At 38.5% G+C, this 15,458-nt stretch overlaps 1 protein-coding gene across 2 annotated transcripts; it reads right to left on the reverse strand.

Moving 5' to 3' along the window:
- Positions 1 to 5,484: 5,484 nt before the first annotated feature.
- LOC145480010 (uncharacterized) lies at positions 5,485 to 14,912 on the reverse strand. 2 transcript variants are annotated; one of them, XM_081458504.1, is made up of 2 exons: positions 8,985 to 14,912; positions 5,485 to 8,041 (listed from the first exon to the last, which is right to left on the reverse strand). In XM_081458504.1, exon 1 carries the CDS (start codon positions 12,306 to 12,308, stop codon positions 11,370 to 11,372), a length of 939 nt encoding a protein of 312 aa, XP_081314630.1. In that variant the 5' UTR covers positions 12,309 to 14,912; the 3' UTR covers positions 5,485 to 8,041; positions 8,985 to 11,369. The 2 variants fall into 2 exon arrangements, with proteins under 2 accessions (XP_081314630.1, XP_081314631.1); XM_081458505.1 differs by having other exon boundaries at positions 7,994 to 8,018.
- Positions 14,913 to 15,458: the final 546 nt, after the last annotated feature.

Raw genomic sequence — 15,458 nt, forward strand, 5'->3', positions numbered from 1 at the left:
TTTACAAACGTTATAAATAGTATACGAGGCAGCAAGAAAATAATAATTAAAAAAATCTTACCATCAACATGATGTGACAGGAGAATGCAATCTGCTTCTCCTCCAAACAAGGACGACTTTTGGAGGTCGCTTTCTCAGTTGAGCCGGTAACCATGGTGAAAGCTAAGCTATCATAAATGATATATCCACAAAGTCATTAATGCTATGATGTTTGTACATATGCAAATCGTGTAGTTTTTGATAGAAGCCGTTTGAATTGCTTGACTGGCAGGTGCAAGAAAACAGAACTAGTAAATTGTTGGTCTTCAGTACTAAATTGAAGACTTGATAACAGACATATGCGGGTGGTATACCGTTAGCTGGGTTTGTTCTGCTTTCTTCTTGCGAAACGTTATTTTAAGCGACAGAAGACAACACCGATTTTAACGTGTTTTAATGCGTAAACTCCTTTAAGAATTACAAATGTTTGTAAGCAGTAAAAAAAGAAAAATTTCGGTATTGATCGATTTCTGAACCAAGTCACGTATTGCATATTGAACGCAAGTTAAAGGCGTTGTACGCAAGTGGAATACTGACTGCATTCGTACAATTACATCCATGAATTGGTTCAAACTATATGGCAAACAAAACAAAACACTGGAACATTCCCACTGATTAGCCGCAGGGAGAAGTTTTACTTCAATACCTGCAGTGGCCAGGCTCCCACCAGTTAGAACCAGTTAAGATTCTTATCATTTATATTCAGTTTGCCATATTGTTCGACGTTTATTTGCATAGCGGCTGTCTTTCTCACCGACTTGTAATTGCCCCCAAACTAGAGAGCTTGTTCGCACTTTAGAGATATAGAGTTTAGATGGGGCGTATGTGAAGCCTTTCATGAATTGTCAGAAACTATAATCAACTAAAACCACTCCTTGAAATGTATTATGAGATCAGTACAGATAGGGACTGCAGACATTGTCGCGAACCAGCGGATTCCATAAATCACGCCTTTATTTGCGAACTCAAAGCCTTCCCTCACGAAGTCCCCCATTGCTTCAATTCAATATGGTTTCGACTTCCATGCTGTACAATCCTAGTGCTAGACAAAACGTTCAAATACACTCTTCTTTTTAAGAACATTCTATGTGCAGCCAGGTAAACTTGACAACAGATCACTTTCACTAACCGACTTTCAGTTACTAAGAGAACAAATTTTAAATACAAAGTTAAAACCCCAGTACACCATGACTTACGAACACGGCCTATCGTCCTTCTCAAAATTATAGATGACAAGAAACTCAGTATACCCGCCCCCTGGAGGGACTTCCATATATATAAAGGACGGGGGTGCTCGTCAGAAATTTTCAAAGAACCCTAAGAGGTACCAAGATCCAGCTGTTTTGTGGGCGTCCCTTGAAATTTTTAATTTTCACCCCTAAGAGGTACAAATTCTGAGACAAAATTAAAAATCAATTGATTTTGAAACATCTCCTGTCATATTTTTTTTCGGCTCAATACCCTGAAAGGCATCAAAATCGCTTTTTAACCTCTGAAAGCGGATACGATGAGCTCCCCCGTCCGTTTTATTCAGGAGTCCCCTCGGGGAACCCGCCATTTTTGAAACCAGCACTAGAGAAGCACATCGAGTTGTGACCAGTACATTTTGGCGCCTATTGATTGCACTTAAGTACACTTGCACTATTCATTTTCCCTGGTTTATTTGAAATGTCAGTCATTCATATTTCTTTCACGTACATAATCAGGATTGTCTAGAAATTTGCAATACTTTATTTAGCAAGTAGTTTGAACTCAGGAGTATCAGAACTCTTACATCAATGCGTGACAAACATCGCGGTCTCCGTGACTCTGAAGATAACTATCGAAACGTCAGTCACCAACAACTGACAGTCTCTTCAGAACTACCTTCTCAGGGAGAAATCTGTAGTTTATAGGAAAATTTCTGCCTTTTAGATCAGTGACTGCGGAATAACAGAGTTCATGGTCAGTACATCTGAAGATGTAATACTGTAGCCAGACCTGCAGTGGTGCCTTTCAGAAAATTTAAAATCTCTCATACTCGTGTCGCTTTTAACAAAACCATGGAAAAGTATAGAAGAACCATAAAGCTAATGAAATGTAGAATCCGAAAAATACTAAATTCGTTTTTAAAGATTTGTGTATTGATGAGCCCACGTAAACCTTAAAACGCAGAACTGACAATGTTTCTAACTGAATTATACCTGCCTCGTAGTACCACGTACGACTTAACAAACTGTACCATGGACTGTTTGCACTGGTACGGCGACCTTATCAAAACGCACTTTGCAATAGACTTCAGTCAATCAACCTTTTGCAGTCATATTGATCAGCAGTAACGTGAAACTTGAGATCCAATAGACAGGCTGTTGGCACAGGAATACTGAAAAGAAACAAAGCGCTCCAGTCAGCGACAGAGAAACAGGAAACCGATTGCTTTAAAACTAGCAACTAAAATCTTTTAAAACGGCAATCCTCTCCACCCCTCCCCCCCAAAAAAGATCGTTGTAACTGCCGTGGACGAAACTCACCAGGGCGAGTGTTTGCTAGAGTACTATACTTTCCACCTTTTCTGCAGGTTGGTCGAGCCATGAGCCTTAAATTTGTCCCCAGCGACAGCTAGCAACACGTTCCTCCCTATTGCTTTCATGAAAAGATCCTTCGTCTTGTGTCATTTTCTTCAAAACCCGTCGAAGCATACAGCAACTAACCGAAGCAGACCTTTCCATTTCGTAAGCAATTTATCCACTACTTCTTCACAGTTCTCCTTTAATTTAATAAGCACTTTTAAAAATCTTAACTTAAGGGTCCTTTAACAGGTTGTATTGTTGCTATGGTAACCATTATGCCATGACTGAAGGCGACGGCAATTCCTTGAGAAGGTTACTTTTGTCGAATTTCACTTTCTTTTTAAGCAAAAACAAAAAGGTCGCTATAAAATCTAACATTTTCCAAAAAGTGAAAGTAAAATCTTAAAACGCGCACGAGTTATTTATAAAAAAAGGGTTTTTTTAAAGAAAAGTTAACGGAAATGTTAGGTGTCATAATCCTCCGGCATAGCTCGTGGACTTTTTACTAGACTACGATAGTTCTCGATAGTCCCTCTTTCGCTTAGTCTATCGTGCGTGACGCGAAAGAAATGGCCGCACGAACTCCTGGGAGAGGCGAGTCTCACCCCCAGGATTTCACGCGGCCATTTTTTCCTTGCGGTTTATTTATGTCTCGCTCCCCACCCCGGGGGGGGGGGTACTCCCAGAAACATCGGGTGGGGGTGTGCAGCCCGCTTCCTAAAAACCCTTACCCTATTTATGACCAAAATCTGGGATATTCCCTACCCTATTTATGACTTGACCAAGAATTCGAAACCCTATTTATGACCTAACCCTTAAATCAAAACCCTGTTTCAGGCCTGCGTTATAATTAGTTCCCTAGTTCAGACCAATGTTAAATTAACGTAAACATAATTTGTGAAGGGTTTTTGTTGATTTTCTTTTCGATAATGATGAAAAAATGGCTTCTTTCAGGAGCCATAATCGGGGACGGAGACCGTAAGTCTTGGGATCCGCGCGCACCTATGATATGGGACAATTTTTCTATTTTTAGAACAAATTGCGCCATCCTGACGTCATATATCCGCGCGGATCCACGCACATGTTGGGGGCTCCATGTTGTCACGTTGCGTGAGCAAATGGTGAGAGTTGAGAGACCTTCAGAGATTATCTTGCGTATTTTTCACAGCGATGGCAGGGAATAAGGCAGGGAATACGAACCAGGGCGCTTATATGTAGTTTTATGCTCTTAGCTAACGGAAAAGGTGGGTTTTTCAAGGTCGTAAACAAGACTTCAATCTCGCGCTGGTAATGAATAATAAGATCTGGTCACGCTAGTTGTAAGCTTACGCGTATGTTTTTGCGTTTGTTCTGACTTAAGAATATAGCAAGAAAACTCTCTACTCTGGTATCGAGTTAATTTGTGAGTTTCTCAGACAACGGTTAATCATAACCAAAACCTGTTTTGATGGTTTCTTATTGTTTCTGCTTGTTTGGTGAGTTTGCAAAAGTTTTTGAAAGGAAAGTCTGACGCGTACAATTAGCTCATTTGCATGGTGCAGCTCGTGCACTTTCAAGTCCGAGTCGGTGTTTTCAATTATCAACAAATCTTGACAAAGACTTCTTTCGTTATCTTTTGTGCTGAGATGCTGCAACAAAATTCACGAACGCAACAAATGCTACTAACATCATGTGTGTTTCTTCAACATAAGCATAGTGAAGTTTTACACTGCGGAAATGAAAATAAACAAGGAGTTTTGATAACTCGATCAACAAAATCGAAATCGTTTTTCGAAGTTGATTAAAGAAAGGGTCAACGTAACTTTGCTGATTATTTCTGCTTTATTCACATATTTTCAGCTTAGTTTTTGATATGTTCTCAAACATTTATCAATCTTAAACATATTTAAAAACTATAGAGTTATTGTTTGAGTTCGATGTACGTTTTCACGCGAAAGTGCTGCGCAAGTACAATTTGTCATGTTTACTGACTGTACAAAACAAGCATCGGCGGGCGCTCTCATTCATCGACAACAGAGAATTTAGTGGATTTTTACACGAATAAAACTGAGCAGTATCTACGGACATTGGGCCTTGATGAAACAGCAAGCGTTGCTTACAATTCAGGCGAAACTCAAACTGACCAAACTAGCAATTATTTTGTTTTACTTTTCAGTCGCGATAGACTGGCAAATTGCTCGCAAGCGTGTGGCAAGAGGAGCTAGGAAACTGTGAAGTCCTAAAGCTCTGCTATATCTAAATATATCCAGCTGGTTTTTTGCTGTGTAATGGAAAAGCTGTTAATCTTCAACATATGTGAAATTTAAAGTGGAGTAATGTACAGCTCATGTAAAAGAAGCATCCGTCGGAACACAACTTGGTCAGCGATATATATAAGCTTGAAGCGGAACATACCTAAATTCGACACTGTCTTACTTAACTCAAACTGGAGCAGCTTACGACGAAAATACTTGAGAAAAATTCCAACAGACGTAAACGCATTGAGTTGTGGGCCAAAAACATGAAAAATTTCGGGAATTTCGGACGCCATTTCCCCCGCGCGACATCCGCAAAAATCCTCGCAGCATGTACGCGCGTGTGCCTTAGGCGATGGCGCAATTTGTTCTAAAAATAGAATTATTGTCCCATATCATGGGGACAACCCAACACCTCGGCAAAACGTATGCGCATGCGTCAACCTCGGCATTTCCGGTTTGCCCGTGTTGTTCGGTGGTTCAGATTAATTGCGGTGTTTAAGCTTGTTGTTGTGAATCAGCAGCTACAGATAAAAGAAGAAAGGACCCCAAATACAGAAAAGGTATGTAGACAATAACTTGTTGCAATTACTGGTCCTCGAAATGTTCGTTGGACCCTTTAGGAAATGCTCCGCAGTGGCCGTCATTACTGATTAGTAAGCCTTTTGTCAGTTCTTGTTGTACATACATACATTTATTTGATAAGTAGGTTTTAAAAGTATGCAACTGTACAGCTGATGTGGACCTACTACTACTGGATAAGGAAAACAGAAATTTACAATGCAATCGTCATAATACTAAAAATAGTGTACAATAATGGTTAAAAAGAGGGATCAAATAATTTAAAAATATCTAAAGTAAGGGTTCTTCTTATTTATGCCTGTTTTTTTTTTTTTTTTTTCAATTTGTTGCTTGGACTGCTACAAGATTATTTCCGTTGAAAATTTTTTTCATGGTGACAGAGAAGGTTCGTAAGTCTATTCGTTGTTTATCGATTTTATTTAGCCTATAATACTACGAATTTCATAATGGAAGTGATCTCACGATTTCAACTTGTTGAGCTGATCATGAGAAGCTCACTTAAAACTCAGGCTACATGTAATAGTCAAGCACCTGCATGAAAATACAAATTTTCGGTTTGGAAATAAATTTCAATTTTACTTTCAGAATTTCATGATTACAACAGCAGCAAGATTGCCTTCTTTGGTGAGCCATTCTAAATAAAATGCCAGAGAACTTTGAGGTACCATTGGATTTTCATTCAGGATGGATAGGTCAAAGGAGTCTTCAAGTTGTACATTACCAGTAATAAGAGGCAGAACACCATTACAGAACTGTGTAGTAACTCAATCATTTGAAACAATAAATTTATTAAAATTTAAAATCATTTCAGTGACTTATATGATTTTCTATGTTACAATAACATGTTTCCTTTATGTGCCACTGTTTTGCTAGCCTATCCATATGTACACAAAAAGACTGTTCAACTAACTGGACAAGTTTTTAATTCACAGTATTTTAAAGTTATAGCTTTCAGATTTTAAACTACCGTACTTTAAACTCACTTGAAGTACATTTGTAATCTGAAGGTTTACAAACATTGGCTGCTCCCTGAGGAGCCTGCTGTTTTGACCATCCACATCCCTCCGGCTTGTGCTGAAACCTCAAATTCTTCCAGAATTGATAACATCTCAGAATGCCCCATGTTGCTGGATAAATAATCCCTCTTCTCTTTGAAGTGTATTTGTTTTCTGAGATCTATAAAAAGAATGGCATTGTTGCAAGTTAGTTCACTGGAACTACTTTTATGTCCTTACCTTTCAAGGGGTTAAATGTGAAGAAGGGTAGAACATCCAGTAATTTTACTTCATTATATAACAGAACTGACATTTATATTGGGGTAAAGCTGTGTCTGCTGTTCTCATCAAGAAACATGCGATAATTAATTAAACAGACTTTTTAAACTGAGTGGCCTTATGGTCTTCCAAGGAGACCTGTATTTTAAATACAGATAAGAATAAAACAGGGCAAAGTACGTGAAATATGCTATTGTGCACAACAAAACAAGAGTTCTTTTTTCCTCAAATACACGGTGTTCTTCACTCAATCTTGGATCTTCCCAGAGAATAGACTGCAAAATGACATTGAAAAGACCAGGTGCAGTTTTGTCAGCAAACTCTTTCATCTGTCCAGGAGCATACAGTGGCACAGCATCACTGCTTTCATAATGATGTTACAATGATGTTTAAAATTTTCCGATCAGCTGGTCAAATGAATTTTCTGAAATTAATAGAAAAGGTTAATATCTATTTTACTTATTTAAATAAATTATTGAAATAATTTTATTTCTTAAATTTAAATATTTGATTCTCTGCTTGTGTCAATCACTGTCATGTGTTGGTCTTAACACATCCTCTTACTTATTGGATTGCACAAATGCAATACCTTTATCAGAAATATAATCTTGAAATGATGTCTGTTACCCTTACCGGTCACCTAAACAACATGTTATTTTGATTGTTACCTAAGTCACTAGTCAATATTCAAACAAAAATAATTATCAGTTTTCCAAATCATTGAAAGGATGAGACTTGAATAGTTTGTGGCAACTCTGACGCAGCATTTTTTTCTTGGCCAAGAGACTCCTCAGATAACTCTTCCAAATCATTGCCATAATAATTGAGAAGTCCTCTAAATCCTTCTCATTAGTGCTTATGACTTCAACTGAATGATAAAATTTATGATATTGTCATTGACCATGTGCAATACATGTAAATAATGATAATCTGTTTGAATGAGTTTTGGTCAGATGGTGTTATTATAGTGTCCCATGGATTATCATGATGTCAAACAATTATCCTTCAAAATACTTGTATCTTGTATGTCTTGTATCTTTACATTTCAGGTAAGTGATACTAACCTGATAGTTGAGTTAAGTCACGGATTGCTGTTGTCATCTTGTTACAAACTGTTTTATCCATTGTAAATTCACAATAGCAATTTATTTTTACCACCCCAAATGATGTTTGTATTTGTATTTCTGCCATGGACGTTTGCTGGCTTTTTGGGTACTGCAGGTCTATTCCACAAGCCTCTTCTAGAAATTTAAGTCTTTAGAACAGGAATTGAAAATGGTTCTGAACTATTTGGAGGCGTTCACTACTGCTATGTTGCTGCTTTAAGTTCTTGTGTAGTCCTAAAATTGGTAAATTGCAAGATCTAAATAAAAAATTTAAAAAAAAAATAAGAAATAAACATATCAGTGATGAGTTTGTTTGTATCCAGATACTGAAAATGGATGTCCAAAAAGCATATCCCCCCACTAATGAAAAATGGAGTAGGTAAATTTTTAGTGAAATTTTTCATGAAGTGGGTGCTCATAGGGTTCCTGGACACCCCTCTAACTGAATCCTTGGTGTGGAGACAACATTGCAGTACTACTGAATTTCAATAAGTATATGTGAAACTGACATTAATTTTAGACGATATTATTGGTGCAATTTTATGGGTTTGGTCTTAGGAAAAATAGGTTTGTCAAGTGGCATAAAGTTCTTGTTTTGCTGTCTTTAAAATTATTATTTTTCTTTAAATTCGTTTGGCAATTAATTTTTCAAAATAATATTTCCCAGCTTCTGTGCTACCTTTTTCTTTACACAATATACCAATTTTAGACTGAACTGCCTGAGGTGGCTTCTTGCTACCTGCACCCCAACAATTAATTTTAGTGAAGCAATTGACCGTACTGTACTGTAGTCAAGAAGAGTAAAATAAAAATGTGAGGTACATTAAATGCAAATAACACTCCAACATCAGTACTGTGAGATAATTTTATAGGTACCTTTTGAAGTTTGCCATCTGAGGGCTGTTTATTTCCATCTTAGTGGAGAACCATACATGCGTAAGACTTGGATCATTTAACACGAAATATAATTAAATTTATAATGAATTTTTTCGGTATCATGTCTATTTTGCCCCAAATTTTACAAAATTTGATACAAACAACTTGTTTATTGTTGCAACAAAAATCTTTGAAAGAGTATGCTTTCCTTTTCCTTAATTTCATTTAATTTGCTGGTAAGGAGATTCCGAAAATCCTTGCAGCAATCCAAGGTAGTGCGAACCTGCGTGTCAATTATAATTAACCGATGTCTAATTAACTGACCTGCCAGTAGTTCGTAACACCGGCGGCTTCTAGTCAGGATGCGAGGTAAACCTTGTTTCTTCGTCCACTCTGGTACAGTATTTGTAGCACCACCTTGCACCTGGCTTGTACCCATGACATGTTGCTCCTATGGCATCCAGGACTGCAAAAAGTCTCGCAGGAATCCGCTGTTTCCTAACGCCTCGCGAATGGTTTTCTCTAGGAACCAAACATCTGTTGTTGCTCGTCCGTATTTCGTCCCAGTGAACACGGCAAACTGTTGAGCCCACTTGAGTTCGGCAGCTCTGGTTAAATCTTCAGACAGAAAATATTTTTTGCCGGCACATTTACGGCTGCTTTTGTTGGCTTTCCCACATTTTTCTGCGAAGGAACCGCACAACCAAACCAACGCAACAAGGAGAACTACGTAAAAAAAAAAAATGCTCTTGTCGAGCACGAACTCGCCCGAAATTCTCTCATATTTTGTTGTTGGTGCAAACACCAAACCCCTAGGTGCAAGCGCTTGAAACTTAAATAAAAAATAAACTTTTCAACGAGACAAACCTTTCCCCTACTTTCTTTTGCTATCTCTTACTTTTTGTTTTCAAACTTCGCGGTACGAGATTTTATCTTGTTTACATTGGATTTTAATACGTAACCGGAAATGCGTAATTTACCGGAAGCTCAAATTTGTACTCATGCGCAGTGCGTTTTACCGCGGTGTTGGACAACCCCAATACTAGAAATGGCGCGCGCTTACGGTCTCCGTCCCCGATTAGGGCTCCTGCTTCTTTTTAAAAACATACCCATATTAAGGCTAGAATGCAAAAACCATACGCTGACCAAACTGGCCAGAATCGGCTAAAATCGATACCCTATTTATGACCAAAACAGCTGAAAAACCATACCGTTTGGGGCCGCTCATATCTATATAGCCCATATAAGGGAGTACTTCCCCCCCCCCCCGGGCTCCCCACTAAGCGAAAGAGGGACTACTAACTTCCAGCGCGAAACGGCTTTCTCCGGTACTTCTTATTACAATAGCCTCATCAGCATTTTGCTTTGTTTCCATGCTATTTCACAGTTATGTTCTCGAATTAATTCGCTCTTCTATGCTACCTATCACTCCTTATGACTGAGGTCATGAAACGTGCTAAAAAAAGAAAGTCCTTGAACTGCGAAAAATCGAAGCCCGGACCTGAGAAGAAGACAAAAGCGGAATTTCTCGAAGACAAGAAGAAAACTTTGACCGACAGCGGCAAGGGATCGTGTGTACTCATATCTGTACTCTTACCCCCCTTATTTCTCTAGGTTTTCCCTATTTCTCACAAGTGGTGAAGACCTCTCTATAAACGCACGCTGAAGTTCAACAAGGAGAACGTGACTGTTATACTACTATTGCCCTCGAATTCTCGTTATAATGCATTTCGCTCTCTGTGTGACCGCTAGGGGTGCCATGATTTCATTGGCTGGCGGAATATCCTGTTGACATACATCCGAGTAAAGGCGTGACATGTTTAAAACTCTTCAAACGGCGATAACTCGCAATGGCGTTTGGCGAGAATACCTCTCTTTAAGTGAATTAATAGGGTATGTAGAATTGGCAGATTTTCATGAAATTTAACCAAAACATTCCTTAAGCATAGAGGAACAAAAGATTGTCAGGGATTTTTCTCTTGTGACGGTCGCTAAAGCTAGAGGGTCGGCAAATTACCCGATGCTATAACTTTACTGGTCTATAAAAAGATAACCAATAAGAATTCATATATCAGCTTTGTTGTGCATTTTACAGAGGTCACACAAAGGGGCGGTATCACGAGAGGTTTTCTAAGTTTTTGTGCAAACTATGCTAGAATTATCCAAGTAACATTGTCAGATTTGAAACCGTCGGCCCTACATTTTCAAGTTTTAGACCACTTCTTTCCTACTCATCCGTAGCCACAACAGTTGTAAACGACTTTCGTGACTAGTACGGTACATTTTAGCAAGGTTAGGCAACCACTTGTGGAGTTCCAATTAATACCAACACCTTCATTGGATTTTCAAGTAGCACTAGATCTTGGTGAGACTGCCCCATCAAGGCTGCCAATTTAGGGACCGTTCATTTTTTATAAGGTAGGGGGGGCTGGTGGGATTTGGGGGGGGGCCATGCGAAAAAAAATGGCTTTCGAGGGGGGGCCATCCCAAAAAAATAAGGGAAAAGGGGGGGTCACGTGAAATATTTTAGTAAAACTTTAAAATGGCATAACGTTTGAATATCAAAAAAATTGCTATAGAATAAACATAGAAGGCAGGATACAAATTTATTACAAACTTTCCTTCTGCTTTAAAAAAACGTTTGGCCACAAAAAGCATTTATAGCTACTGAAAAGAAGTATTTAACACTGTTATTTTCGAATGCAACTTTCACTGGCACTCATCTTCATCTTCGCTGTCATCGAGTTCTTCGTCGCCGCTTGTGCTGCTATGGGAGTCTCTTTCACCAATGCTGCAAGAAGCAGCAATGCTTTCCGTCAGAGTGTACTCTTCAGGGTACATGAAGGTGTAAACATAATCTCTGACTTCCTGCTCAAGGTTTGTGGTGAAATAATTCCCTTCCAAGAGCTGTGCGATGTATGGCCCATCTCTTCTAAATAACGATGTGGCAACATCCTCAACTTTAATACACTCTTCCGGGACGGCCGTTCTAGGAGGGTACACAAGGCATTGTGGAAGATCATTTCCTAGCGGGTTTCCAACACAGATTCCATAAACTCGTTGGACGTTGGTTTCAGTCCGCTTCCTCTTTCTTTCATTTGACTTTCTGCGGTTTTCTTTTTTCCTTCTCCTTTTGTTGATGTGCTGTTTGAGTGTGCCCTTGAATATGCTGTTATAATTGCTCTTCTTATTTTCTAGTGCTTCCATGTCCTGCGTGACCTTCGTCAACTTAGCTTCTATACATTTGATCTGTTTTACATTAAAACTGTGGGCAAATTCTTCGCCCTGCTTTAAAGCAAGCCCATTGGACTGAAAGAGTGTGGAATCATGTTCCTTTACATCTTTCAATATGACATTCAACTTTTCCACAATTGCTCTGAGCTCTTTGATGGAGAAGTTCAGTTTTCTTCCATCACTGGGCTTCAACTGGTACCCTGGCACGGAAAACTCACCCACCCTTTCTGAACAGCCATCCGCACTTAGAACGATTGCTTCTTTTGCTTGTAAGATGTCAAACTGCCTGGATCGTTCAGCTGTAAACCTTTTCTTAAACGACTCGTCGCTTTCGCCATTATTGCGCATTTTGGAATTTTGCGCATTTAAAAAGCAGCAAGAGTGAGAAAGTAAAGGCAATTGTAAGACATTCATGCTTGCAGCAGAAGAGTCCTCTCAGAGCTGGCCAACCAACACTGAGAAATGCCAGGACATTGACACAAAATGACAACAGGGCAAGTGCTGACAGCAGTGAAACAGATGAAAGTGACAATGATGAGTATGACAGTGATGCCATTGACTCTGGGGGAGAAGATGACTCAAATGACGTCATTCTTGCATTCATCAATTCAGAGGAGGAAGATGCCAGTGAGAGGCCAAATGCCACACGCTCAGGGCGAGCCATAACTAGGAGATCCGAAATTGACTTCTCTTTCTTTTGATTTGTTTTTTAAACAACAGCTCTCTGTCGTATAGGGATTGTAAATATTGTCTTCATATTGAGCACAATAACGTGAAGTAGGGGGATAATAGAGAAATATTAAAAAAGTTGAAATCTAAATATTGTTTGTTCAATTTTTTTTTTTGGGGGGGGGTCATCCCAAAAAATGACCGCTATAAAGGGGGGGCCATGTGAAAAAATTGGTAAGCTGAGGGGGGGTCATGCGATTTTTAAATGGTGCTTCCCAAATCCCACCAGCCCCCCCTCCCTCATAAAAAATGAACGGTCCCTAATATCTTTCTTTGCTCTTTCTTTGTGGTTGTGGAGCGGTAAAGGAGTATATATAAACTAATATACATACTTCAGGAGGCAAGGATAAGCACGAGGATAAGCTCGGATATTTGTTCGCGGACATTATCTGCATGTTCTGAGAGGCGAACAGTTTTCCGAGAGCGAAGCTTGGGGAAAACTGTGAGCTTTGAGAAACAGATAATGTCCAGGGACAAATACTCGAGCATATTTTCGCGCCAAATGGAGGCTATTGTGTTTATTATCCTTCAAATATTTTTCGCAACACGCCGGCGCGGTTAGATAGGTTTAGCCAAGCCTAAATGCGGAACTTATAATTGCAATAATTAACCATAAAGGAAAAAAAAGAGATATGTTTCTCTTGGATCAGAAACTCAGCAAATGATCAATTGTGAGCATGTAATTGTTCAACGTGTGGTTTCACTATTTTTTCCAGTTTAATTTGAACAAACTATGCCCAATAAGTGTACCCAAGATTGTAGAAACAAGGGACGATTGTTCAAGGAATATGTCGGAAGAAAACTCAACAACGCGCCAGGGGTTAATTTGCGCCGAAATTTTGCCTTTACGCGTACTCCCTCCTTCTTTCCCTGAGTAACTATCAGTTCCCGTCCGAGGAAAATACCCGGATGGATCCGTGAAAATCTTTCTGTAAACAAGCAGGCTTATAGAAAATAAACAATTTAAATGTATTAAGTGGTCTAAGTGGGTTTGGTCTGTTTTCTTTTTCAAATTTTACATTTGGCTTTCACGGCTTTCATCCGATAAAGTTGAAAATAATTCAATATGATTCTTGAACTGACGCGCGGAAGAAAATTTAGTAGTGAACAATAAAGACAATAGAGTGTTTATGTCTCGGAACTATCGGCCCGACAGTTGTCTTTGGAAATTTGATATTCTTAAAACTAGCATATTTGCCCTCGAAGCTTCTCGGCCATGCCGGCCAATATTTGTTTTAAGAACATCAAATTTCCGCTTGGCAACTATCAACTGATAGTTCCTCCACAGAAGACACTGTAATTGTTTAATTAGCTTGTTCACTCTCGATTTCTATGAGGTGATAGTTGATGAGGCCGAAAAAGACGGTTTCCAATGATTTCTCTACGTATTATTAAACTTCACGCTTTAAGGCGGGACTTAACCTAAAATTCTGAAAGAAATTCGAAGTTTTGTTTTTTACGGAACTCGAATCGTAAGGTATTGAAGTTTTATTTTGACAAGTACTGTTACCGTAAGTTTAAAGCTCGTTTTCTCAAAACGAGTTATTTTCGCCTTCTAGAAAAGATATCTTGAGAAGGATTTAGTCAATTGAGCTAAAATTTTCAGGATTTGTTGTTTTTAGTACGTTCTGTGGGATAAGCACAGAACTTTTCCATCCAGTGCATTCTGTTAAAGTTATGTATTGAAACGTATGCTAGATTTTCTGTATCAGATTTAAGGTGGTCTTATACCTAAAATTTTTTTTTTTTTGCAAAACAACTCTGTGGAACAGTTTTGGTATCACGTTAAAGGACTTTGCACTCTGACTTCAAAAATGAGCTTTTCCAGCTCACGTGCCATGATAGTTAATGAATAACTAGCTCCTTAGTGTTAAAAAGTGGTGTTCATTATAAACACGATAACGTAATAATGAATGGTTCGAGAAGTATGGAATTAAGTTCATCCTGTCCATAAGCAAGTTGTCCAGGAGACAAACCTCAGAAAACAGTGTTTTGAGGGGGTTTTTCTCGTGAAATGTTGAAAAAGTGTATTAATATTAACTAATATTAACTATATTAACTAAATAACAGGAAAAAATTTCATAAATTGCAAATTTTGGAGGTTTAAGACCTAGATAATTGTGTCCTTCATCAATGTTGAAAATTTGACAACATTCGGTTAAAACCCAGTGGAGATATCGTGTGCGAGATATTGATGATCCGTCTATTTGGTCATTTTGAGAAATAAGGCTTTAAAGTTTTACTTCGGTCTCCGAGAGCCCAAATTAGCCCTGTGAACTAGCGGGGGGGGGGGGGAGGTTAGGGGCATGGGGAGGGGTATATTTAAAGGTTTTACATAAATGTTTCATTGAACACCCGAATACACACCAGTCATAGAAATGTTATCCAAGTATAAGGAGCGTATAAGATGGTAGAAGAAATAATGTTCAGGACCATGATGCAAAATTCTCATAACTACACATCTTTAAAGCGTTTGTGTAAAGTATCATTAAAATGTATTGAATTGAATCCATTTTGTGAGTACTTTTAGACTGTAAACAATGGTTGCTATGGGTGTTGCTATGTTGAAATATAGCTAGAAGTGTTCAAATTTCTTAATTTACACGTAAATTCAGGAGTAATTAGAGGAAAATCGTGTCAAAATACGATTTACAAATGGACAGGGATGTTGAATCTCCATGTTCCAAAAAAATTGTTTTCTGGAGAAAAATTTATATCTGAGAGTATAAGACCCCCTTAACTGGTCATCATTTTACGTGCTTTTAACTTTTAAAAATCTCTATGCTTATCCCAGCAAGCTGTTTGTCTTCTTTTGAAAAATGTAAGAATTATTCC

Source organism: Orbicella franksi, chromosome 2, assembly GCF_964199315.1.
Source record: "Orbicella franksi chromosome 2, jaOrbFran1.1, whole genome shotgun sequence".
Classification (NCBI taxonomy): domain Eukaryota; kingdom Metazoa; phylum Cnidaria; class Anthozoa; order Scleractinia; family Merulinidae; genus Orbicella; species Orbicella franksi.

Bases quoted from the DNA above. Each gene is read 5' to 3' on its own strand.
- LOC145480010 (XM_081458504.1), bottom strand. From the start codon at position 12,308: ATGAATGTCTTACAATTGCCTTTACTTTCTCACTCTTGCTGCTTTTTA.